General features: G+C 39.6%; 1 protein-coding gene across 12 annotated transcripts in view; it reads right to left on the minus strand.

Moving 5' to 3' along the window:
* LDB2 (LIM domain binding 2) overlaps nucleotides 1–26,113 on the minus strand; it is a 373,500-nt gene that overhangs the window by 131,264 nt on the left and 216,123 nt on the right. For all 12 annotated transcript variants that reach the window (XM_048048002.2, XM_048047991.1, XM_048047985.2 and 9 more), the window contains one exon: nucleotides 10,439–10,541. In XM_048048002.2, the coding sequence (XP_047903959.1) occupies nucleotides 10,439–10,541 (103 nt within the window). The remainder of the gene's footprint in view (nucleotides 1–10,438; nucleotides 10,542–26,113) is intronic.

Raw genomic sequence — 26,113 nt, forward strand, 5'->3', positions numbered from 1 at the left:
ATGATGAAGAATGATAGCCACTGTATAATATCTCAGCCTTCTCATACACAGCAGACTTAAAAAAAAAAATTCATGACTACATTAATTCAAGAAAACTTCCAATATGGAATTGGGAACGGTATCTCAGTGTCCAGAGTTAGCTTTTGGCTCTATTTCTACTAATCATGGTGCTGCAGCTGACCCAGTTTAAATATATTTCTATACAGATTCCATAATTTTTGGTGATGCTGCACATTGTATTCTCCTAAACCATTAAAGAATATTGCACTACAGTAAATATCTACTGCCTAAAAATAAGGGGCATCATGTGGAACAGCGCTACTGCACTATTGAAATAAAATATAAAATTTTATTAAAGTTTTACTTGCACGGTAAACAGAAACACGTGCACATTTGTGTAATGAATCCAATGCTGTGTGAGGATGAACATTTATATATTAGACTCTGCTCTATTTGTGTGTGCGTGCATTTATGCAGGATGCAAATTGTGGGTAGAGTACAAACTTTCTAGCATTTTTTTTTATCTGAGCTTAAAAAAGATCATCTGCACCTAAAAGTCTTGTACAGCTAATGTCCTAAACCCACAAGGTCTGCATCAGCGTTAAGTGTATACACACAACGTAGAAATTTCTAATTATTATAAAGTTACCATAATATGCATAAAGCTCCCAGACCCATTAGGGTTGATACTCTGATTCACCTACATCTGAGGATTCAGAATGGGAAGAAAAAAGTCTCAAGACCCACTGTTTTGTTATTCAAAGCTCTGTACAAGGAAATTCACTTCTAATACCTTCAGGCAATCAGGATGCTCCGAAGTATTATAGTTCCTACCAGTTGTGGACAAAACTACTATACCTAGTTAAATGTCTCTCTATGGTCCAGAAACAAGACGAAAATATGAAAATATGCTTTGCCACAAGGTTTCCAGTTTTCTCTGGTATTGATTAGATCATTTATAGTGGGGAATGTTTCACTTCTGTAAAAAAAAAAAAAAACTTCACTTCTGAAAAAGTAACAAGTGTAACAGAAGCAAAGAAAAAAATAAAAAATGAAGGAAAAAAAATCTGACTACAAAGGGAAAAACACACAAGTCTAGATCTGAATGAACATTCAGACTGAGTCTTGTTTTTTATAGGGACTCTGTAGGTATGTTAGAATATTTTTCAGTAAATACTGATTAACCGACCATCTAAAAAATCACCAGATGATTTTAAAAGCTAAAGTAATAACAGTAGAATCATTACAATTTCATATAAAAATATTTTTAAAACGCATTTACATTTTTCAATTTTTAGAAAAACCTAACAAGCTGTATTTAATGCACTGACGCCATTTGAAGAGGAACATTGATCTGCCTGCCAGTTATTCAGCAAGACAGAAAAAGTACTGACCAATTCTTTACAACTGCCACTGTCACTGTGCAAAGAAAGAAGTAATTTACCGTGAGTTTGTGATAGTGAAAAGTTGCTTAGTATTTTGATGTAAAGGATACTGATTTCCACCATGTTGCATGTATTTCCAGCATTTTATTAGCATTGCCTACAGCAGAGAGAAAGACCTGAATGCTACATGATTTGGACCACATGGGTGAACAAAAGCCAGTCACAACAAAGGGTTTATTAGTATTGGGCAGGGGAAAAAAAAATAAATCACCATGGTTCTCTCATGTTAATTTTGCTTTATTTCTTTGCTCTACGAATGGACCCTAGGTTCCTATAATGTATCGTGTCCGATTATATTACGATTTCTCCCAAAGAGGGCTTATCACTTAATCTGTTTATACAGCAACAGAATCAATCTGACTGACTGGGATTTCTGCGTGTCATTGCAATTAGAGGCTATATACAACTGTGCAATATTCGCATCAGGGGTTCAGCAGCTCTTTCCCAGGTGCCACTGTACAGACATTGGGCCTGTGACGTTCATTTGTGTAACATGCTTAGCAACGAGGAGAAGAGATTGGGATACCCATTGCACGATATTTGAAATCAGTGTCATTACAAGTGGCTGATAGGACAGTTCTCATGACAGACCCTTCCAAAGGGCACCTAAAGGAGCTTTTGTGTGTGTATGTGTACATACGTGCATGTGCACACACGCACATGGCTGTACCCTCACAGCCAAAAAAAAGGTACTTTTGTATTTTAGAGGTATTGATAACTCAAAAGCAGAGGCAGGAGCATTGTGTTTACTAATGAGCCTGCAGTGGGTACAGGTGAAGGTCTATTTCAGAGCTGTAAATCGCAAATCAGCAAGCAGAAGGAATTAGTCCTTCAGCGCCTGGCAGTAATACGTAGAAAAAGAAAAATGCGTGTTATGAAGGAAATCAGTGGAAGATTCATGCAGGAAGTCTTGCATAGCCAGCAGTATTAGAAAAACATTATTCATATTGCAAAAAAAAAAAAGAGAAATAGAAGGGTGTTTTTAATGACAAAAAGTTTAGCACCCAAGATGAGAAAATCATTTCGGAACTGAGGGCCGAGACTGAGCTGAAGAGCGGGTTGGGGGCCGGCGCTTGCTTAGGGAGCAGCAACTACAGGGCATCCCTGAGCCAGGGCTACTGGTGGCTCTACAGCCTCCCCAGGCAAATCTCTTCCTGCGCCTCATGTTTCCTACCAGAAGGAACTAACATCTCGATGGACTTTTTTTTTAAAGCAATTTAAAGCCAGCATCGATTCTGCTCATCATGGGTAGGGAAATAGACCACTTGCCTTTCCTTTACGGGTGCTGTTATTATGTCCCATTTCCCGCTATCTTTTTTCCCATGTCTTCTCTTCTATAGACTGAACAACTCCAATTCTTTATTTTTTCTCAATAAATTTATTTTCAAGACTTTTGCTTTCCTCCGGGCACTCTCCAATTGGACCACGTGTCCGTACAAATGCCATCCAAAGCATGCGTTCAGGAGAGACAAAGAAAAGGCAATCCCAGTTGGAGAGATGCAGTTGGTGCTTCAAAACACTGCATTTTGCAAAGCTCTACTGGCTAGGACAGAATATGGATAAAAAGTATGCATGAAATTAGGAATCTGTTAAACATACTTGATAAGATATCCAAAAGCTACAACGATACTGTCAGAAAGAAAACAACTGTAACTAAAGAGTTAGTAGAAAAGTGAAGACAATACTTAGAAGGAAAAAAAAATCTGATAATTAGGATGAATATAGGAAGTAAAAGCAAACAAAAAAAAAGTGAAAGCATTCTGGATAAACATGCTCTAAAACATAAAATATTAGAATGAAATGCTGAAGATGGCAATGAAAAATTCATGACTATGGAATAAAGAAAATAAATACATTTTTTGAATTATATTCAAAACAATTAACGTGGAAACAGGAAATGTGTTAACAGCAACATCTATTGTTTTTAAAAAGTGTTTTTGTTTTGCTTTTGGAAAGAATGTTGATCTTGAGATGACGAGTGCTTCCTTGTCCATCAGCAGCTAAGTAGGATCTTAAACAGCATCTCTTCAAAGAAAATGTTTTATGATTAGCAGTTCTAAGAGCTTTGTTTGTTTTTATCTGATGCCTAAATAAAAAATTAAATTAAATTAAAATAAAAAATTACTGAGGAAATTCAAAAAAAAGGTATTACTGTTGGGCTGATATGGGAGAAGGGACACTAGACACTCAGGTAATGGTATAACATAATACACTCACTAGCTAGATATCAACCCAGATGAAATAGATTTAAAAAAATGTACAGGATTGCACTGACAAAGATTGAAGTGAAAGGGATGTAATTAATGCTAGTCAACATGGTTTTATGTAAAACAGGTCTTGTCAAACAAATTTGATTTTATTCTTCGATGAGCTTACACAAGTTTGGGTGATAAGGATAAGTGCATAGGGCTAATACACACAGACACCTGTCATGCACAAAATTAGTAATATACAGAGAATATGTAGATTGGATTGAGAAATGCTTAAACACCAATTTTAAGAAGGAATTATCAACTAGAGATCATTAACTACTGGGTGAAGGAGTTAGTGGTGATCCACAAGCACTTGTGGACCTGCTAGACCTGATTTTAACGAAGTTTTCGTCTGTGTCCTGAAATTAAACTCAAAAGCACTGCAGACAAATTGTGAAGGTGAAACAGATTAAAAAAAAAAAATGAGAGTGGGAGAGTGGGATACATAGATGAAGACCAGGCAGTCACATAGAATAATCTGTCTCACTTACTAAGCTAGGTCAATTTACTGTGTTGTACCTGAATGCTTAAACCATGTTTGATGACTGGGATTTCTCTGGGGGAAGGAAAGAAAAAATAGAAAGAAGGAAAAAATTGAAAGGAAGGAAGGAAGGAAGGAAGGAAGGAAGGAAGGAAGGAAGGAAGGAAGGAAGGAAGGAAGGAAGGAAGGAAGGAAGGAAGGAAGGAAGGAAGGAAGGAAGGAAGGAGGAAAAGAAAGGAAAGGGAAGAAAGGGAAGAAGGGAAGAAGGGAAGAAAGAGAAAAAGAGAAAGAAAGAAACAGAAAGAAACAGAGAGAGAGAAAGAGAAAAAGAGAAAAAAAGAGAAAGAGAAAGAAAGAGAGAAAGAGAGAAAGAGAAAGAGAAAGAGAAAGAGAGAAAGAGAAAGAAAGAAAGAAAGAAAGAAAGAAAGAAAGAAAGAAAGAAAGAAAGAAAGAAAGAAAGAAAGAAAGAAAGAGAGAAAGAAAGAAAGAAAGAAAGAGAGAAAGAAAGAGAGAAAGAAAGAGAGAAAGAAAGAGAGAAAGAAAAGGAGTATGTACCTGGAAATACTACGATCTGTTTCTCTTGACAAATTTAATTTTCTTTGTAAGAGTTATGTGAGAGAAGCTAGACGACAGTTTTACAGAAACCTGGGGTGATAAAGTAGTATGCTAGCCTCTCAAAACAATCTTTCCGACAATAGCTAAGCAAGTGTGTAATGTGTGGTGAACTTTTGCTGTTTATTCCCAAACTATGTTCCTTGCTTGTAAGAAAAGCCCACCAGACATAGCTTTCCACAATTACACCAGCAGAAGTTATCCGACAAAGGTCTTCAAGTTACCCGTACATCACACGCTGTAAGCAAGGACAAAGGTAGAATGAATTTGTTGCAGCTCACTTGCTGTGTATTCACAAAGTAATTTGTAGTAAAGTCTAAGGTACATCTACGTACCATATTCCTAAGGCACAAAGACAAACCTAGATAAGCCCTTTAAAGCCAAAGATTTTAACACTTGGCCCACCGTTCACTGTGCTCTGAAATTATTGCCTACCAAACTCCACTTTTAACTTTCCAGTTATCAAAAATCAAGAAATGAAGAAAAATCAAGGGTTCATGCACCAAACGGAAAACAACCAGTAAGAGCATGAAATGCAGAGCATGGTGTAGCTACATGGTACATTCCAAACCCAAACTGCAGTAGGAATTATAACACAAAATGTATATCCAATTATCATCTACAGATTCAGAGCGACAACAAGAGTGAAACCACTTCATATTTCTCTAGGACTACACAGAGCAAAAGAGCTCAACTTGTTCCTTCTGAAATTTCTGCTGTGTAACATTATGCAACGGCATATAAAATTTGGTGATGGAAGCCCTTAACAAGTGCCTGAAATTCTCAACACCTTCTATACCTAAAGTAAATCCCTTTGGAAGACTCCATCATACCTACCATACATGAATTTTTTTTACAGCTACAAACGTGACAACTCGTGCTTTTGCTTCCTCGCAGCGCAGAGCTCTTCCACGAGCAGACAGCGTTTAGTGAAGAGAACAGAAATGTAGACAAGCTCTAATTTTCTGTACAGTGGCAACTATGTGCATTAGGCGTTACAGTGGCGCTCTGCTCTGAAAGAGTTAACTTTCTAGCTCCTATTCTCTGCAGTGCTGCATAAACACTGCACATTATTCTTACTGAGCATGCTTCATCTTTCCTGTCTCCACAGTCTTGGGCTGTCAATCAGCTGTCAGTCCCTACCACATCAGCACAGTGCGCATCACCAGGCTGTCAGCACAGCAGCTGATGAGACTCTGCTAAGAGCTGTCAATCAAACTTGTTTCTCTTATCTGTTCTGGAAATATTTTGTCTCTAAGAAACAAAGAACCTGGGCAACAATGGATCAGAGTCTAGTATTTACTCTTTTACAGGGATAGAAGGCTCTTAACAGGAAACGAATATGTTTTATCCACAACCAGGAAAAAAAATACGCTTCATTAGGCATATTTTCTTTCTATTTTTTTAAAATCCTATTTAAATCTTGACCCAATAAACCAGAGCAAAATAAATCAACGCAAATTTCTTTCCACTGTCACCAAAATGAATTTCACAGGTTTACTAGTTAAGTTTCTGTTGAATATAATTCAATGCAGTTTAAAACAGGCAGCATCTCTCTGGTTTTGGGAATCTTTCCCTGTCTTTAGGCATTGGAATGTGTGATCTTTCTCTCTGTCTCACTGTAGCCAAAAAGCCAGACTGGGGGAAACACACATCATTTACACCTTTGTTGTATTCAAATATATCTTTATTTTCTGAAGCGTTTCTCATTAAAACTCAATTTCAACATAGAATTTAATAACGTATCAGTAGGGTTCATAGATAATAGCAGACCAAAAGAATAGCTCACGGGTGTAAGCAAGCAGGGAAATAACATACATTTTCAGCAGATGTTTGAAAGAAGATGGTATCTTCTTTCTGGAATGCTGTACGAGGGAGGAGGAATTGGAGAAAACAAAGTTCTTGCATCTACAGAATTAAAACACTGAAGAAACAAAAAGAGCTGCAAAGATGGGCACAGCAGTGATCTCAGGTCTGACACAGAAGCTCGGCATGAAAAGTTGAGCTGGGCTTTCAAGTGCACACCTATACGAGGCAGAATTATGTTCTGCAAAGATAACTGGTCTAGGTCTAACAAACCTGGCAATCAAATTAATTAGCGCTGGTGGATCACTGAACTAACAGACCTCTACTCCTCCAAGGGCATAAGTAAGCATCTTTACATGCTGTGCCATACAGTTATGCGGGCACATTTAAAGCTTGCTTGAGTATCAGTACACAGTGCTGTCTGGTGCAAAGTAAAGTAAACCTAACCCAGTGACTTAAAATCCCCACTCTGACCCATTTCTATTTTCCCCTACAAATTGAAGAATCCTAGGGCTGAGAGTTGAATAGAAACCTCGCAGACCCAAAAATGAGACTAGAAAAGGGAAGAAAACTGCTTTTCTCAGTATAGGGAGGGGTGCTGTAAAACATGGTAATTGAAAGGTAAGCCTAAAAATACTTGGTATTTTTCATAAAGCCTTAGTTTGGGGCCATGAAATCAAATAAGCAGCTTCATTTTCTGAGACAAAAAAAAAAAAAAACAAAGAAACAAACAAACCAGTGAGTTTACAGCACTTACATTTACTCACGTTTTCGTGGACACAAGCATATATTTAACATTAAAAAGTAGACGAGTAAAAGTATGTTTAAGAGATCTTAACACTATGCAAACAACGATTTACAGGCCTGATACATGTGCTCTGAACATGGCTGCAGGACTGAGCCGTCCAGGTACCAGCAGAGCCCACAGAGACCCAACTGGGAAAAAAGGCCCGGGGCGGCTGCAATAGAAATCTCAGGGAGTGTTTGGAAAAGAAAAGTTTAAAGCTAGCAGGGAAAAGAAGCCCCTGAGAAGGGTCTAGGGACGTCAGGTGGAATTGGAGAAGAGCAGGAGGGAACCTACAGGTTCCCAGCAGCCTCCCACAACACTCTTGGGAGCTTCGGAGAAGGAAGCTGGGGCAGAGGGAGGACAGCCCATGCTTCTCCTCATTTCTGACTGTTTCAGGGAATATTCGGATAGTACCTGAGAACAAGGAACATAAGGGCTGAGAACTGCCATAACCCAGAAGAAATTGTGGCCAAAACTATTTGTCCTTCCCTGACGTATTCCTCCCTCCCCCACAACAAGTCGCTCTTTTTCTGGAATTTGTTCGCTCCAGAAGAGACTATTTTAGTCCCCCAAAGCAGGAAACCATTTCCCACAGGAAAGAAAATGAGGTGCCAGCCACAACCGATGTCAAAGATGTAAGCAAATACCTCACAGATTGAAGCAAGACAAAGGAAGGCAATTTTGAGCTGAATCCTGGAGCGAAGGCAAGAGGTCGGCATCCTTCATCAATTTCAACTCTATAAATGACTTCTCAACAGATGCCTATTTCTCTTTCCTAAGGTCTAATCTTGGTTCCCTCCATTACTGTTTGTGCCTTCAAGAGTAAGAGCAAACAATTTGTCTTCTCTCTTCCCTCACAGCCAGCTCTGATGTTTAAATGCCCACTAAATACAAAAGGGAGTGCGTGTTGGGGTGAGGAGGCAGGGGTCTTGCTGAGGACTGGAGTGGTGCAGACCTGGCACTTCTGTTTCATCTCATCCAAAACCCCACATATAACCGAAGTCACGGCTTTCTGGCCAGAAATATCACTGTGCACATGGAGTGGAGTGACTGGGTGGCATTATAGTCCCTGGGAGGTGCTGAGCCCCCCTTGCTCAGGGCTGAGCGTGCACGTGTTTTGGGCAGGAGAACGGAGCCCTCCATTAGGCCTCTGTGCTCAGCAAGGGCCTGCTGCTGGCAGAAGCAACCTTCTGCCGATGTTTGCACCAAAAGGGGAGCAGACTGCTCTGGTCTTGGCTCCCAGACACATTTCAGGACGCGAATTTCACTGGTAGGAACAGAGGGCTGCTTTTAACACGCAGCCACCACTGCGTGCCCTGCCTGAGCAGCCCCAGAGTTGTGAGCAGGCCTCGCACAACCCGGCACCCAGTGCCCTGCCACATCCCGTGTCCCCACAACAAGGGAAGCCCCCAGCCCAGAACAGCTCAGGCATCCTCTCCGTAGCATGAATATACTGCAACACTGCTCGTGTCAGCGTCAGTAATACCCTCCTTCAGAACCAAACAAGTGTTTGCTAATGAAGGAAGGGAAGTGTGAATGAACAGAAAGACTCGTAAGCTGAGCTTTAATTCCAGATGCTGAGAGTAACACCAAAAGCAACAGCCATTTGTGCAGAGGTCGGAAATTAAAACCAGAGAAAAATCATGTGCAGTAGTTGCTTTTACAAGCATGCCCACGGTAATTTGATCTTTCAGTCACATTTCAGCAGCAAGGCTAAGAATCACGGTATTGCCCTGTACCAAACTAGCCCAGTTCCAGATAGCACAACCTTTATCAAGCGTTTGTGACAACAGGAATATTTTACTCTTTGACAAATTCTTTCATATGTAGCACTGTTTTCCAGAAACACAACTCCCTCATATCTAACTGGACATTAATTGCTTTTTTGCTGATGTATCTGTGCCTTCTGGACTGATAACACAACTAGCAAATCTGATATCTGACAAGTTGACTCAACCTAATCAGGACAGATCAGCTGTTACCAACATTGCTATAGGCTGTAATTTGAGGACCTTTACAGAGTTATCACTTGCTTTGAAAGGCAAGAAACGGTAATTCTGTCAACAGTAATCCCAGAACGTGCGTTCAAAGTGGCTGTTATTTTTTCTCCAGGAGAAGGTAACACTTGTCAAATAAATACCTGAGATAATTGATAAAAGGAATTAGAAGTATGTGAGTGATACACTGACAATCAGTCATTCTCAAGAAAAATAAGAACCTCGCAGGATTCAGCGCATTAAGCACAGAGCACAAGCTGTCACTGTGAAGCAGGGGTCACTCGGAATGGAGCGAAACAATTGGCAATGCAGTTTTTCAACGTTTACTTCTCTCTCTGTTGCTTAGTGCTAAAGCTGAGTGAATTATTCACTTCAAACAATTTGTTCAATGAATTTTACCCCTTTTTCCTGCTTAGAATATGTGGGCAATGGATACCAATGCCATCAGATTTATTCGCTGCTTCACTTTATTCACGCTTGCATTTAGTGCTTGATTGAGAGTATTCTAGACTTCTACTGCGTAGCTCTGATTGTTCACACAATAACAACAGCAGGTCCTTAATGTGTGCAAACAGCACAGACCCACGCAGCTGATGGAATAATGATTATCTACACCACCAAGGATATATCTTTCGGTATTTTTTCTGGTCCCTGTTTAAATCTGGAAGCCCTTCCAGCAACAATACTGAGAATTGCTGCAAAGTTCCCTTTCTGTGAATATTTTTGCCCACAGGACTCAACACTTGAGTGTTTGTGGAAACCAAATTAACAAAGAGTGCAAGCACAGCCAAAGCAAATTAATTAAAAAAAAAATACAAAGATTATATTGTATGTGTTCCCTGTTCCACTAGGAAATAATTTATTTTCCTGTAGTAAAATTCAGAGGAATTTCACCAAAAAAAAAAAAAATCCCAACACATGTAATTCTCTAATGGAACTTGATGGTCACTGAATACAAACAAGTGATGTTTTCATTGCCAGGCTTATATCTGTCTTTTACAGATAAAATGTGTTTAGAAACTTAGACTTAAAATTATAACAAAAAATGTATCTCTTACTGTATCGCTTTGGTCCATCTTCCAAACAAAATGAAAGGGTTAAGGTTGCATCATCTTCAAAAAATTCAGTTGCAAAGGCATCCCACCAGAGGTTGTCACTATCCTAGGAAGCAACAGATCATTCACTTAACAGGAGGCAAAATGAAAATATTTTAATCTTTTTTTAAAGAAATTCCAAAGGATCACAACAGTTTGCACATCTTGCCCTGATTTTGGGGTGTAGATGTCTATATGATATTTCAAACTGATGTTCTTAGATAAGGTTCTAGTTCTAATTAAGAAAAGAGCAGAAATGTTTGGTTTTTTATTATACTATAAACTGCCTTCCATTTTGTCCGTTTACTAACTATGCAATAACTTTCATTCTCATAAATACATGTTCTTCTTAAATACTTTTATAAATCAGTTGCAAATAAAGCAATTATGACTTTTTCCCCCTTTTTCTAGGCCGTGTATCTCAAATGCTTGGTCCTAATCATGAAAAAACCTCAGTACTTAATTCTATAATGCTACATAACCCGATTATCAGCATGACTTGACAAGAAAGTTATTTAGAAACTAAATATAATAGCCATTCCCCTCCAATGCATTTAATATAATCACAATGCTACTGCAGGTTAATTAAATACCAGCTAGTTACTTAAATGTAATTGTTGTGAGAAATCTTTACTTTTCAGTGTGATACATGAAGTGAAAACAATATTTTAAATGACCTGTGTATACTTAGTCTTGCAGTAATTCACATAGTTGGAACATAATAATTATGGAACATAACAATTAATAACAAATATTAATATAGCGTCCAACGTAAAACATATACCAGTGCACCACTATGGTGGTTGTTGCCTTGGATGACTGAACAAGGCATTTTCAGACTTGGGTGATTAACATCTTTCAAACTTCCATGTCGAGCACCTCTGTAAGTGGTTCAGTTTGCAGGGTGTTTTTTAACAGAAGTCAAACAACAACAGAATCCACAAATTGTTTAATTTAAAAACTACGGACATATTTATTAACTGGGCTTGAAATCTTTGGTGTGGTACCTTCTGCTCCTCTAAAGCCCTAAGATTTAAATCACTTGCAGCTCACAAGATCAGCGACAGAGCTGGAAATGCACTTGTGCGGATGCTGCAGACACACTCCTCACTGCCCCTCACTGCAGCAGCCCTGCTGGTGTGCAAGGCCAGCTTCATCCAACACAGTGAGCAAGAAGCACCTCTTAATACCTGAGCAATGTTTAACTAAGCCAGAAAACATTTGTTACCTTTGTAGGAAAAAAAAAAAAAAAGAGAGAGAGAGAAAATGCCAATTTCAGACAAAATATGCATCTATCACTTTCATTGTATGCACACATGCAGAGAAATAACTCTGTGATGTTTTCAGTTCTGTTCCCATCTCTCCACAAGATGTTATTACTGGATTTCACTCCAAACTGCTGAGCAGAGGCTTTACTGCCCCACTACTTTGCTTTGATCTTTGTCGAATGCCCAGCAGAGAAATGGTGAGGACACATTTTCGCACCACAGCTCCTACAGAGACCCCCAGGAGATTTCCTGGCCGGTTCAGGGCCCGTAGCTCGCCTTCCTCCCCAAGCCTCAGCCCCCTCAGCGGCAGGCGGCCAGACAGCGAGCTGCATTGCTCAAGAATTCAGCCACACGAGGAGATACCAAAAGTGTCCCCACATCCCGGCAGCCTGCTCTCAGGCAGAGCTTCTGCCCTTTCCCCTGTGCTAGCGCCCACCTGATCGCTGAACGGTTTGGCTTGGAAGGGAGCCTTAGAGATCATCTAGCCCAGCCCCTGCTGGGTGCCTCCACATGCAGCTGCTGCTGCACTGATTCCCTCAGGTGCCACCAGGGTGGGTGAGGAACATACGGGTGTTCCACACAAGCCCAGTAACCGGTACCTAGCACCCAGCCCTCGTGACAGCCTGGCGGGGCCATCACCAGCCCCTCCACTGGTAACAGTGCGCCGCCACCGCACTCGGCCATTTGCCACAAGAGCGGCTGTAGCACTGCTTTACCTCCCTGACGGGCTTCTTGTCCCAGCAAAAGGCGAGGGGAGTAAGGGGTTTCAGCGATGGCACACGCAACATTCGTAGATCCGCCGTGGGGAAATTCTTAGTACCTCAACAGCTCGGTATCAGCTGAGCTACTCGTGAGATTTCCAATGATGTGAGAGGCGCAAGCGATGCTTCACATCGTCAGGATGCACAAGCACATAGGAAATGAAGAGAGGAACTGGGAGAGTGCGGGGCCTCACCTCAAAACCACACATATTTGCACTCACGCCTGCTTCCAAGAAGTCTGAGGGCTAGGAAAACGTGGAGACTGAATTACCGTGGATCCTCTCCCTGGATAAATGAAATATCCAGACTCTGTCACAGCCTGAATACTGTCCAAGGTCTTTATCTCATGTTTTTGCATACTTTATGTCAGAAAGAAGAAAAAACAGAAAATATACCACCACCACCACCACCACCTTCTCCCCCCTCCCAAAAATAAAAAAATAAAAAATAAATCCTCTGTCAAGCTTGGGTATGCTCTGCTGATTAATTCTCCTCTCCACTCCTGTCACAGGTGGGCCCAACTACTCTCACAGCCAAATGGTGAATAAAACCAAATGAGGTGTCCCCTAGCCAAACTGAAAAAGGATCCAGATATTATGGGAAAAAAAAAAAAAAAAAGAATTAAAAAAAAATCATCCCCTTTTTCTTGCAAAAAGGGGATGGCGAAGGCAAGGCTGCCCCCAGGCATCTTTAACTTATGCTCTGACAGGTTACGGGGGATTTTGCCAGAGTAATTATTTTTCTATTCAACAATAATGAGAAATTACCATGGCAACCTCCCTTTCACGTAGTGCACTCACACGCTCAAACATTGAAATAATGGCCTAAACATAACAAAAAAAAATTAATACTTTAAAAAATATTTTGTATTAAAATAAACTTACGGAATGGGTCAAAGGAGAGAAGAGGGCAGAGACAGCCTGAGAGTTGAGCTGGGAGTGGAGATGCCACGCTGATGTCTCCAGCTACCCAAGCAGCAAAATGTCTTCTGCCACAACTGTCATTGTTCCTCCTGATCCCCTCCACCCCCAGTATTATTTGTAATTTGAAGCATGGCTCAACTCTGAATAGAGTCTCCAAGTAAATGGAATCCTAGGGTTTCGATATTTTTTCCTGACTCTGATTTCTTTGGCAAATGTAATCAGATTTGAAGTACAATGATGTTCTTTTTCCCCCTCCATCTAATAGTCCCACATATTCACTGTGTGATCTGAGAGTCAAGCTGGGTTCTTCTTTACACCTTATACACTTATGTGATTTAGAGTCTGCAAGCCAAATGAGGCTTTTCTTCTTGCCTGTGATGGTGATTGCTGAACCAAAATAGATCTTGCAACTGGAATATAAGGCCAATGGAGCCTATGGCATTTTCTCCAAATTCCTTTATTTTTGTTTAATGACTTGGAAGGCAGAATGGAGTTCATGTAAAAAGTCAACACCTGAAACCAAGCTCAGGAGAGGATGCAGATAATTCTGCAGGGCAGAATTAAAATTCAAAATGATTTTGATAGATTGCAGAAATTTTCTGAAACGAAGATGATGAAATTCAATAAAGAAAAGTGACAAAAGCACAAATACAAAACGGGAAATAAATGGCTAAGCAGTACTGTAGAAAATGGTCCAAATCACACAGGAAATATGTCAGCAAACTGTTGCTCTTGCAAGTAAAGGAAATGTCTCAGATATAGTTCTCTTCCATTCAAACAAGCACATCCCTGGAAAGACTTCAGCTGGAACAGACCATCCACTTCTGGTGCACTGTGTCCAGGTCTGGGCCACCCACTCTTAAAGGACTAATTTTAGGAATTTAGCTGAGAACAACAGGAATCACGGAGTTTAAAGACAAATGGAGATAAAAAAAAAACCAAAAGACTTAAGGACCGGGTTGTGCTTAGTGTCAGAAAGAAGATCGCAGGGAATGTGATGACAGTCTTCTACCACGTGAAGAGGCTGGTATAAAGTGGAGAGTGATCACTTCTCTGTGGCTAGCAGGAATGGGAGAGAAAATATGACTTGGTTTGCTACCACTGTGGGTTAGGTGGTATAATCCCGTTACAAGCCTCTAGCCTAGTGCGTTGCAGAAGGGAAAGAGCCACTGCCACATTACCAAGATGAGCTGATGCCCAGGTCCGTGTTAGCCACACTGCCTATGGATCTCAGGCAGACTTCTGTTTCCTCCCTCACATTGCTTTTGGTTGCACAACATATAGCAGGTGTAAATAGTATATGAAAAAGTCAGTCATGAAAACCAATAAATGTGATTCTGAATGCACACAGGAAGCACATCTGTTCTGAAATGGGACCTTTTCTACATAATCACTTTTTAGGGAAGAACTGAATTTTAAACGCCAACCTCTGTGGCTTGGCATCGGACAAGGCAAAAATAAAAAGAGATAGTGCCCTTGGGAGCTTACATTTTTCTTCTGGCACCTGCAACCCTTCCCTATTGACACTTACTATTTTCAGAACTCTATACGTCCACATGCCTGTTGGCAACGTACACGCTTCTCATATTCTTTCAAGTTAATGCTGCACGAGGAAACTGCTGTCTCCCCAAGGAAAGAATGTTATTCCACTCTTCCCCCCCATTCCCAGTGAATCAAACTACACTTGAGCTTTTTAAAATGCAGTTCAAGATAAGATTTTACCATTAAATACACCTGTAAAAGCTGCACCGCCATTACAAATTATGAAACTCACAAGATAAAGTATCATAAAAATTCTGACACTAATGTTTATACTCAGAGCACACTGACAGACCATTAAAAATAAAATGCCAGAATATGAGAAACCAATAACTTTTCCCATTAGCTTTAAATTAGACTCGTCTTGAATCTACCCAACATATTTAAGGTTCTCATATAAATTCACAGGAGCAACAAATTAACAGGGACATATATATCTTAATTTTATACATTTTGACATTTGAGTACAGATCTGTAGGTCTGGCCCTGCAATGCACAATATTTTTATGATCAGGCATAGTTTGTTTTGTTTTTCTGTTTGTATAAATTCTGTACAGAATACTTTTGATTCTTAAACTGATTTTCTTGGCAATAGTCTGAACAAAGTGAAAGTGGATTAGTCATGTACAGTAAATGGTTGATAAACCTACATGGTCAAATGACTGTCTGTGATCATGCAGGTACAAGATGATGCACACCCATCTTACATTCAGTTATCTTTCCTAGCAATATGTGGTACCTCGTACAGCTGTGAAAAAAGTGCAAATAGAGGACTAATTTGGTTGCCCTGGGCTAGTATGCGAGGACTACTCCTGTTGCTTTTGCATTTGTTATTCTATCTTATTTATTTTATCTGAAACATGAAGCATGTTTTAGATAGCATTAAAGACATCTTTAGTCTTGCAACTAATGGTATCCTACAGAATCTCCGGCTCCCTTCCCCCAGCCAGGAATGCCCGACTCTATTATTTCCATTTGTTATTTCACACATATTCACAGTTTTAATGGTGTTGCTTGCTTTTATTTCACTTACTAGTGTGGCTGTATGCCATCTCTCAAACAATGTGTAGTAAAACTGGCAGAAAGATTTTAAGACTTGGCTTTGGTCATGAGTAGTTTTCTGTTCCATTACATACTTCCAACTTCTTGCCAAAACTCTACTCAGTGCTCAAAACATATCAGTTTCTTCAGCTTGCTTATTAATTAATTAAATTATTGTTTACATTCCATTTTGGAACTTATCTTAGTTTGTACAGTAAAGAAACAAGACCAAGTTTCTGTTTTATTGAAAGGACAGAATATAGGCCTGCAACAAACACACACAGCAGTACTGCTGCAGAGAGACTGACTCCAGTGCAAAATGGGGGCAAGGTCTCTACTTCTCATGTAAATCTGAAATAACTTTAAGAATTCGGTGGAATTACGGGAAAAGGCTCATAACAGAAAGCTACTCTTACAGATTCAATGGAATTTCATAATACATTGATGATCCTCTTTTTATTGCCTGTAATGCTTGCAATACCAACCACTATGCTACGAGGCAACAAAAAAAAAAAGGAAGAAAGCAGTAATGGCTTGTTTGCTTAATGGGAAACTGTGAAAATCAACCATTAATTATTTGATTCGAGATGAAAATGAGAGAAACACCAAAAAATAGCGGTGGGGGGTGAGGCCTTGCAAAATATGCAAATTGATTAATGCAGTTTTCTTGATGTACTCTGAGCCTGGAAATCTAGGAATCAGCATCACTACAGCAAAACCAATATACTGTAATGATTCTGGCCATACAATTCAACTTTGCAGACATGCTATTTTGAGATAGTTTCACTTAGATTCTCAAATGGCAAGTCCATAATGGGCAAGTATACCAGGGGTTCAGACTAACCAAAATATGCTGACACTGATATGAAGAAGTATTTTCCTTATGTTGGAAGGATGGTTGTCCTTTTCTTTTTTATTTGGCCATTAGCATATGACTGAAGCAGACACTTTTTATTAGAGTAGTTGTGGCAACTCCTTGCTAGGCTGGCAAATAGCAAGACCAGTTTACACCTACACACGGCTATAAAGGTACAGTTAGCCCATTTCATCCAAGCCACCCAATTTTTCCGTCTACATGTACTTCATGATGCTACATGTATTCCAAGCTGGATATCCTTTTAAAATAAGAGTCCCTAAAATCATAGAGATTTTCTAACTTCAGTTGTTGGGAAAAGATAAGACAGTGAGTTATCTGGTTCAGCCTAATAGAATCAAAAAAGAATACCAGATCTCAAACCTCTTGTTTGACATTGTTTCAGTTTGACTGCAGCTTGTGGATAAAAGAGAAATGAATCCTAAAATATTCACTCTGTGCATGTTTCGCTATTCACCTACAGCAAACATACAGAGATTGCAGACTGTAATGCTACATTGCAAGAAGGACAAAGCAGAAAGGGTTAATTTATGCAACATGTCATTTCACCTGCTTCTGTAATTTGAATTCATTATTTCTACTCCTGGAACTTGCACACGAGAATGGATAGGAGAAAGAAAGGGAAAAAAAAAGAGCAATGAAGCTGGATTCAAAAAGACATTCTACAGCCAATTCCTTATTACCATCATGGCATCATCCTTGCTATTTCACAGCAATATTATCAATAACTAGCAGAGGATGCTCTTTGATCCTTTGTAAGCATATGGGATAAGATTGCATTTGGTCTCTAGTGGCAAGACCTATATTCTGGCTGCATGAACAAAAAACCTGGGCATTAACAACTAAATTATGACCGCGGTGCAGTTGTTAACAGAAAGAGACACTTCTACCCCCAGTGTAGTATCTGTTTGGCCTTTGTACATATAGTGCATGCTAAATCCATATTCAAAGTTATTTTAAATTTGAGTCCTCTTTTCAGTAGACGTGGATGTCACTAGCTGGCTGAGAACAGAGATGCATTTCCTTAGTAGTATTCTTCATCCACAATCACTGAAGACAAATCACAGGCTTGAGTTTCGTGTTTATCAAAAATGAGCTGTGGTTACACTCCTCTATTCTGCAGCAGAATGCTCCACAGCCTCAGCCTTTGAGAATGGTTTATAGAGATGGAATATTAAGTGTGTCTATTGTCTATTGTACTACCGTCAGTCATAAGAATGTTCTTATTTTATTCTGACATTTTGACCTGGTTTCTTTTTTACCTTGTTTACTTCCATCTTTATGAGTAAATGGAAGCTACTATGCCATCTATCCCAATGAAAAGGCAATAACTAGTATTGCCATCAGTGAATACAGAACATCAAACATCCTATGTCAGGAGGGCACATAAAAAAGTCATATTCGCAGGAAACGTAAAAGAGTCTCCCTGGGTCTATCTACTCAACTGCACCAAATCCCAAGGCTCTAAAATTTAGTGAACACTAATGCCTTGATCAGTTATTACAGTGAAAGTGAAACTATTACTGACAACATTTAAATACTCCACTGACGGACAACAGGAACACACCAAAGGCAGTCCTTGACACCTTTTTGGACAGGACTCCTGCCCCCTCTTTGTTCAACAGAATCTCACTGGAGCTTCACACAGACTGCAGACAATATGATGCTGGGACTTCAGAAGTCTCGGCCTCTGAAGAACTACAGTCTAGCAGACTACATTTTGAAAGGTAAGAAATAACTCTTCAACTGAGTTAAGAAACCATACTGCTTTTAGCTCTTCTGCCTTCTTTTGCAAATCTAGTGGCCCAGGCCGGGAAGAAAAACCCAGATAAAACAAACCATGCTTCCGCGTTACATTCCAGCTTCCTAGAGGAGTATCAAGTGGTGACAGGGCTAAGAAATGCTGCAATGAAGACTAGATTTTATCCTAAACTAAGATTAAATCGGTTGAAAAGACATACAGGTGGGGAGATACACGTCTAATTGACGTGCACATACCTTCTACCCCATGGGACTTTGAGAAAACTCTTGCTAAGACTCGGCAAAAGGATTTTAAAATTAAGGATATGCTTAAATGCTTTGCTGGACTAGGATCCAAGTATGCATTTGTTAGCCTGTAAGTCAAATTAATTAAAGATTATTGCTTCCTATTAACCTTTGCAAACCAGGTAGGAACATATCACAATGTTGGACAGCTCTGTCTTACCAAAGAGCTGTTATTCTTTGGAAGGTACATGAAGTGGAAAAGATCCAGTGTATCGTCTGTCCCAGGACGGGTAATCTCATGCACAAAAAACTACTTTAGCAATAAATAGTCAGAAAAAGTGAGAGCACTGAAGAGGTGAGTATTTAAGAAATCATTGTACTTTGTTACTACTCACAAGCACATCTACGAGCTTGGTCCTATTTTCAAAACTACAGCGCAATTAGTATCAGCCATATCCCTGTTTTGGGTCACTAATCAGCTGATGTTGTCAGACACCCAGGTTTTTGCAAATAATAGTGCTACATTTATTGCTTGTCATTTTCCATGTACAAATGTGTGTGGATTCAAACTTATTCAAACATTAAGGCTGAGATTTTCAAGGCTAATTAAAAGACTTATGCATACATTTTCCATTAAATTCAGTGAAAATCAGATGGTGGAATATTCTGTGTGGCGTTCCAAATCCCAGCATGGAAATGGAACTTGTTACTGTTAGCTAAATCAAAGCTGGAGGGTGACAACAGGGCTGGGATTCATTTCACCCCAAGACAGTTGTCTAAATTCATATGAGATAAAAAGCCTCCTGGAGATATCTGTCTCTTCATGACTGTAGAGGGAGCTGAGAGAGTAGTTCAGTCTAGCCATGTAACTTTTACACGGATAAAGGTAGGTAAGATAAATCCTATTCTATGTACCTACCAAGAATTTGAAATTCGGTAACAAAACTGGTTGAGCTTTTGGGAGCTTACAGAGTGAAGGACAAACATAAGTGAAAAGCTGGGTGAAACAACCGTATCTACGTTGTCTAGGTTTTTACAGTCTTGGCAGGAAAACCTATCAATGATATTCAAGTTTTTAGCTCGTAACGCTCAAAGCTCTCCAGGCTGCCAGGCTCCCGCTGTTTCATATAAAAAGCTCCGAGTGGCAGACAGAAGTTGGAGCACTGGTTAAAGATTTCTGCCAGTATGAAATGTTTAAAATGAAGAAGATGTGATTATTTGCCTGGCTTCCTAAGTTCGCTCCCCAGCTAGCCATAGTTGCCAATAAAGGCCCTCAGGTCCTGCATTTTATCTTATCCTGCATTTGGATTAGAAATTCCCATACAACATACAATTAAACTAGAGGAAGAATTGTTCAGCTATATCTTCATACATCCTCAGAAACCTGAAATATTAGGAAATCTTAAGTCAAGACAACACATACCAAATATTGCCATTTTTCATTTAGTTTTCTGCAATCACTCTGTCACTCCCTGTTTTACTCGTATAGCATTATCCTTCTCAAGCACATAACACTCACTAACAGGCACGTGACAACCAAACCTGATTAATGAAGAAACAATAATCAGGAGCCCAGGCTGCATGGACAAAGTGGGGATGGCTTGTGCTTAAGACAGTCACAGATTCCCAGCATGTTTGAAAGTAACACTGAAAAGCAGCATTAGTACAGGGTAATGAACTTTTTAAATTGGCATTTGCATTTACAGATTAAAACTCTAATCGAATGGAGAAGTCTGATTCACCTGCTTACAATGAAAACAATACTTAGAATGAAAACTTTTACTGTTATTGCTGCTGTAAGATTGTACAGTAGTGTAGCAGATTACTGACAAGGGTGTTATGGTAGCTGAACGATAGGATATTTAGTTCCTGTCCTGAAATGCACCAAAAGAAATACAGAGAGAATGAAGCACGTGTTGGGAAACTCAGAGGTTGTGATAACAGAGTGGTTTTGTATGTTTGTTTTAATTATTAACTTTAAATCTTCACTTCAAAGAAATGGAGGGATTTATGCACTCCAAAAAGTGCTCTCCTTCAAAACTTTGCACTGTGCAAAGTACAGCTTTCTTCTAAGTGGTGTATCTTATCTTGTCAACCTCATTTAAAGTAAAAAGGCATCAGTAGTAATAATGAGAATCCAGTTTGTGAACAATTCCTTCACAGAAGCCAGCTATTACATATTGTAACAAATTAAAAACTCTAAAAAGTCTATGTGGGTCCCCAGAGAAATGCTATTTAATAAAGCAAACACTGATATTGAATGTGACAGAATTCCATTTGCTGCAGAATCCCATCCAACTGAGTTTGGCTGCTGCTGAAGCAATTAGAGAAAGCTGTGATTTAATGATTACGCTAAAACCCTAGACAAACAAAGCTCTCACCTACCAAGTGGCCACTTAGCAGTATCACTACCACCAAAATGTATAAAAATCCTTGTAGGATTTCATTTGCTGTCAGTCAACTAGTAGCAATGTGAGCAATTATTTACTAAAAATGTCTAGTTACTAGCTGCCCTATTGCTTAAACATAAAAAATGTATAAATCTAAATTTAAACAAAGTAAGCAAGGCCAAGTGTGGACTATGTATGTCAGGGAAATCACCCACTAAGGTTATCCTTGTAGCTGAGACCTGATACGATCTAGCTGAAAGACCGTAACAGGACAGAGTTTAATCTTTTTTTTTTTTTTTTTTTTAAAAAAAAAAAAAAAAGTCTTTATGCTGTTTACTAAAATCCACTGGGGCCTCACCTCTGGGTTCATAAGCTTCTAATGAAACGTTAAACATATTTTCATCACAGCAGTAGCCTCCTATGAATTACAACCTATCACTTCAGACTTTGTGGACCTGTTAGATCAGCAGTAAAACTGATTCACTTGAGATTTCTTAGCTTTTGATAAATGGTGTTTGTCCTTCCCTATTTTCAAATTCTTTTAAAATTTCTTAGTGTAAAATGGTAGGACATAAAATGGTATAAAAATGATGATATGCATGTGACGCTTTGGAAAGCTTGCAAATTTGCTTGGGAACTATGAACTTTCTTGGTGTGCTTATGTCATCCAACAAACTCCACTGTGAAAACTAACGTGTCTTTCTGATTTTTAACTTTCATATTAGTCTGAGAGCCTAGTGAGTGACACACAGGACTGTTGATGTAGATTTTTACCCTAGTTGCCTTACAGGTGAAAGCATCTTCTGACAAAGAGAAAACAAAGCCTTGGGAAAAGCAATTCCTTCTCTCCCCAGTTTCTTCAAGGAAGAGGATCTAGAGACATGGTGCATATCTATAGCCTAAACAAAAATATCAGTGTTGATACAGCCTTTTATAACCATAAAGAATATGAAGCCTGGGAGAAAGCTCAAACACACAGACAACTATTTTAAGAAAGAAAACATTTTTGCATAATGTGGTGAATCATGCACAGAATTGCTGCAGAGGAGAGTGAAATAACTTAAAGCAGCTATGTATAGGAATGAACTTCTCAGGGAACTAAGACCTATTTTCAAAGACTTTAAGATCTCTGAAAATTCTGAAGACCTCTTTCAAAGGTCTTAACAAAAGAATACTGTAGGGGGGGCTTGGTTGTTTTGGTTTTTTTTTTGGTTGGTTGGTCCATTTGGTTTGGTTTGCTACAACAAAACAAACACAGTGTATTTCTAGCTAAAATAAGGAATAATTGTATTCAGAACCCTAAACTTTTTTTAAAGTACTATGTGTTCCTTATGAGTGCCGTACAATTTCTGAGCTCTTCTGGGAAGATTTGTGTTCAGACTGCTGAACAGCCTGAGAAGGCAGCAGTACCTTTGACAAAGCCAAGAAACTACATGGTCCCATTCCTGGGAATATGTAACTGCCAGAGGAGCTGTCATCTGAAAGTGAGAAAAGAAATCAGAAAAGATTCAGTGCTAATGTCTTCTTAGACTAAGGGAAGCTTAAGTCAAGCCCAGCCCAGAGTATATCACAGATTCACAGAATGGTTGATGTTGGAAGGGACTTCATGTGGATCCAAACCAAACAGCTTGCTTTCTACCAATGCAGTGACAACCATGGTGTTATAATATTTCTATGCACTGTCTTTAATCAGAGACTATAAAATTGATCAGATCCAGACCACAGCTGGATCTCTCTCTAGGTCCTCCAATAAAGACTATATCAAAATCTCATAGGTCCTCGTCTGAGGGTGCTGGACTTGGGTGCTTGGTGTTCAAACATTTTAGGATTCTCCTGCACATTAGTTCCTCCATAATCAGCTTGACTTTCACACCTGATTTCTGCATGATACAGCAAAAGATCACCTGTCTGCTTTAGAAGAAATTACTTCTGTTCTTTTTCCTCCCTCTATGCTTTCTCAGTTCCACTTTCTTATTTGGAAGAGTTTTTACTCTTTTTTTCTTTTTTTTTTGTTTTCCCCTACAAACATATACACTGATACACATGTGCATATGCTCACTTTTTTATTGATCTTCTCAGCTCTTCTACTAGTGTCTGCTGGATCAGGTCATCTGCCTCTTAAAATCACGTATTAAGTTATCCCTGGTCTGGGGCACTAAAACGAACGTGAACTTTTTATAACCTCCACAACATGTGAGGTCTGAGCGCTGGAAGAGGTCCACCACAAACTGCCAGTTCAGCACAGAGCCCACCATGTATCTAGTGCATATCAGCAAGGATGAAGGAGTGTACTGAAGATCAAATATGCTTTGTATTAAGCAAGGAGCCCCTTGTTCAGACCCATATAAATGTCCTAGTTCAGTAAGGCTCAACATCTGGCAGCGGTGAGACCCAGGCTGGCTGCTTTCTGACTCGATTCAGCACCCCCCAGTACCGCTGACAACTGCAGGCCTCCGAGGCCTAAGGCCTCCATGGACTCCTAGAACAAGTACACCGTCAAAACAGGTGTGCCCATCTCTCCCTGAAAATACTCATGACCCTTTATCTGAAGGGACCACAAGCAGGATTAATCTGTCAGCATTTTCTTCATCCCTCTACCGATATTCCCAGTACTCATTAGTAGCAAGCAAGCGGGTGATACCAAACTGCCCAGGGAAATGGCCTCAAAACTGCAGAGATGCTGAATATTCTCAACTGTACTACACAGCGTGCCTCAGACATACAGTCCTGTGGGCTTTCAGATGATGTATATCAACCGATCCCATTGCTCAGGACGGGACATGAAAACAGCAGTGTTCTCTAAGCCACACAGGATGAGGCCCACAATCAAGAATGTCATATGGAAATATCTAACCTATTGGGCCATCAGCAGCAGTGCCGTGCAAACATAAAAGGAAATATGATGTTCCATAGTGTTCCTATTAAAATAAGCATAGCAGTCGGGCATACAAGGTGTCTCCTAAGAAATGTAAGGTGAAAAGGTGGTACTGTATGAAGTAACCATCTCCCTAAGAATTGGTTTCCTACTTGAAAGACTATACTCCTTTTTCTTTCCCATAAAATGCCCATTTGCTAGGTCCTTCTTCGATTTAATCAAGTACTTTTGTACTTTCAAGGTGGCCAAAACTTAGGGCCTCAATTCCGTCTGATTTTGACAAAGAAAAACCCTAAAGTAACTTACCCCACAATGAAATAAAGAGAAGCGGGTATACCACTCGTTCACTTTGACTACTACTACCATAAACGGCTCCAAGAAAATTACTGTAGATCATGTTTCAATACAAATAATATATATATATATATGTTTCCCACGCAGAAGATGATCAGAAGAATTCTGAATATCTTCCTGACCCACAGGTGCTACCCCACATGAGATGCAGCAGCGTCAGTTCCGCATGGCGTAGTGCTGGGAGGAAATGGTTAGACCTTGTAGCTTAGCTTTCAGGATCTGCTTTCTTGCTACAAGCTCAGAGTAACCAGGTCTGCTATTCTTCTGCTGTAGACCCACAGTCTGTAGCTTGTCCTATCTAAAAATTAACTTGAAGTCGAAGTTCTCAGGTACTCCAGATAGATATTAAAGTGTGTTATTTTTCTTAAGAACAGGAGCCTAGCCTGATGGTAGCTATGGTTGCAGAGAGGCGCTTGAGTGTGACAAAATGCATTTAAACATGAACAAGGGAATAAAGTGAATTCCAAACTCTTTTTCTTCTTTAATAGGATGACATTTAAGCCAATCACACGATCCTTCAGAGCCCGGCTCTGCTTTGGGTGGAATGACTGAGTGGCTTTCCTGTTTTAATTGCAGATGTTCGTCCTCATGGCCATCAATATCTGCAAACTGGAAGCTTGCTTGAAGGCAGGGTGTTAAAGAGAGTACAAATTTTTCATTTGGTGCAGAAAAAACTGTGATCATCTTTGATACTATCTTGTTTCATTCAGCTGCTTTGATTTCAGTGTTGGTATCAAAAGAAAGTGACCTGAACATATTAAAGATGATGCTAGTGCCACTATTCCCTGTTGCATATGACTTAAAAATTAACGGTTCATTAATATCCAAACAGATCTGCTTTGGAGAGACCTGATCAGAATTCAGAACTAGGTAGCACAAGCATCTGAGAGCACTGTCAATGAGTTTTTGAAAAGAACCAGAAGAAGCATGTCTTGTACATTATTTCCACTACTTTCACCTGTAAAAGCTGTTTCTCTACCTCAGTGACAGAGTAAATACATGGAAATTATTTTTATTTTTTCTGCAGTCCTCAAAGGTAGAGCATTTTGCACCAACATAGGAAAGAAAACTGTTTTTTTTTTTTTTTTGTTTTGTTTTGTTTTGTATCTAATTCACGACATACCACCCACTCCTAGGAAGAGAAAGATGGCAGCTCTCCTTCCTTCAAGCTTTGGTAGAAAGTCAACAGTGAAGTAATACAAACTGACAGGTTTTTATGACTGACCTCCTGATACCTACCGGTGCATAAACATGCAGTTGTTAAAACTTATCACTAGGGCCAGGGTTATCCCCTCTTGACTAGGAGTCTGCCAAGTAGTAAATAAATAAGCTAAAAATAGAGTTCCAAAATAATGTGTTCTATTTAGCTGATTCTGCCACCAAAATGTCATGCCCCAGAAAATATCCTAACAGGAAAGTTTCACAGTTTCATGCCTTTACTTCCCAGATACACACAACTCAGTAAGTAGGAGGGATGTCTATATGTCCCTTTGGACAGTGACACCCCGAAGATGGTGGGCTTCAGGCAGCACCGACCACAGCATTTGGTTGCAGATCAAGAGGTAACAACTCCCCTCCCAGGTAAGCTCTTTTGTTCCACTCTGTGACCAGGCTACTGCTAACAGGAC

The sequence above is a fragment of the Anser cygnoides genome, chromosome 4 (genome assembly GCF_040182565.1).
Source record: "Anser cygnoides isolate HZ-2024a breed goose chromosome 4, Taihu_goose_T2T_genome, whole genome shotgun sequence".
Lineage (NCBI taxonomy): Eukaryota > Metazoa > Chordata > Aves > Anseriformes > Anatidae > Anser > Anser cygnoides.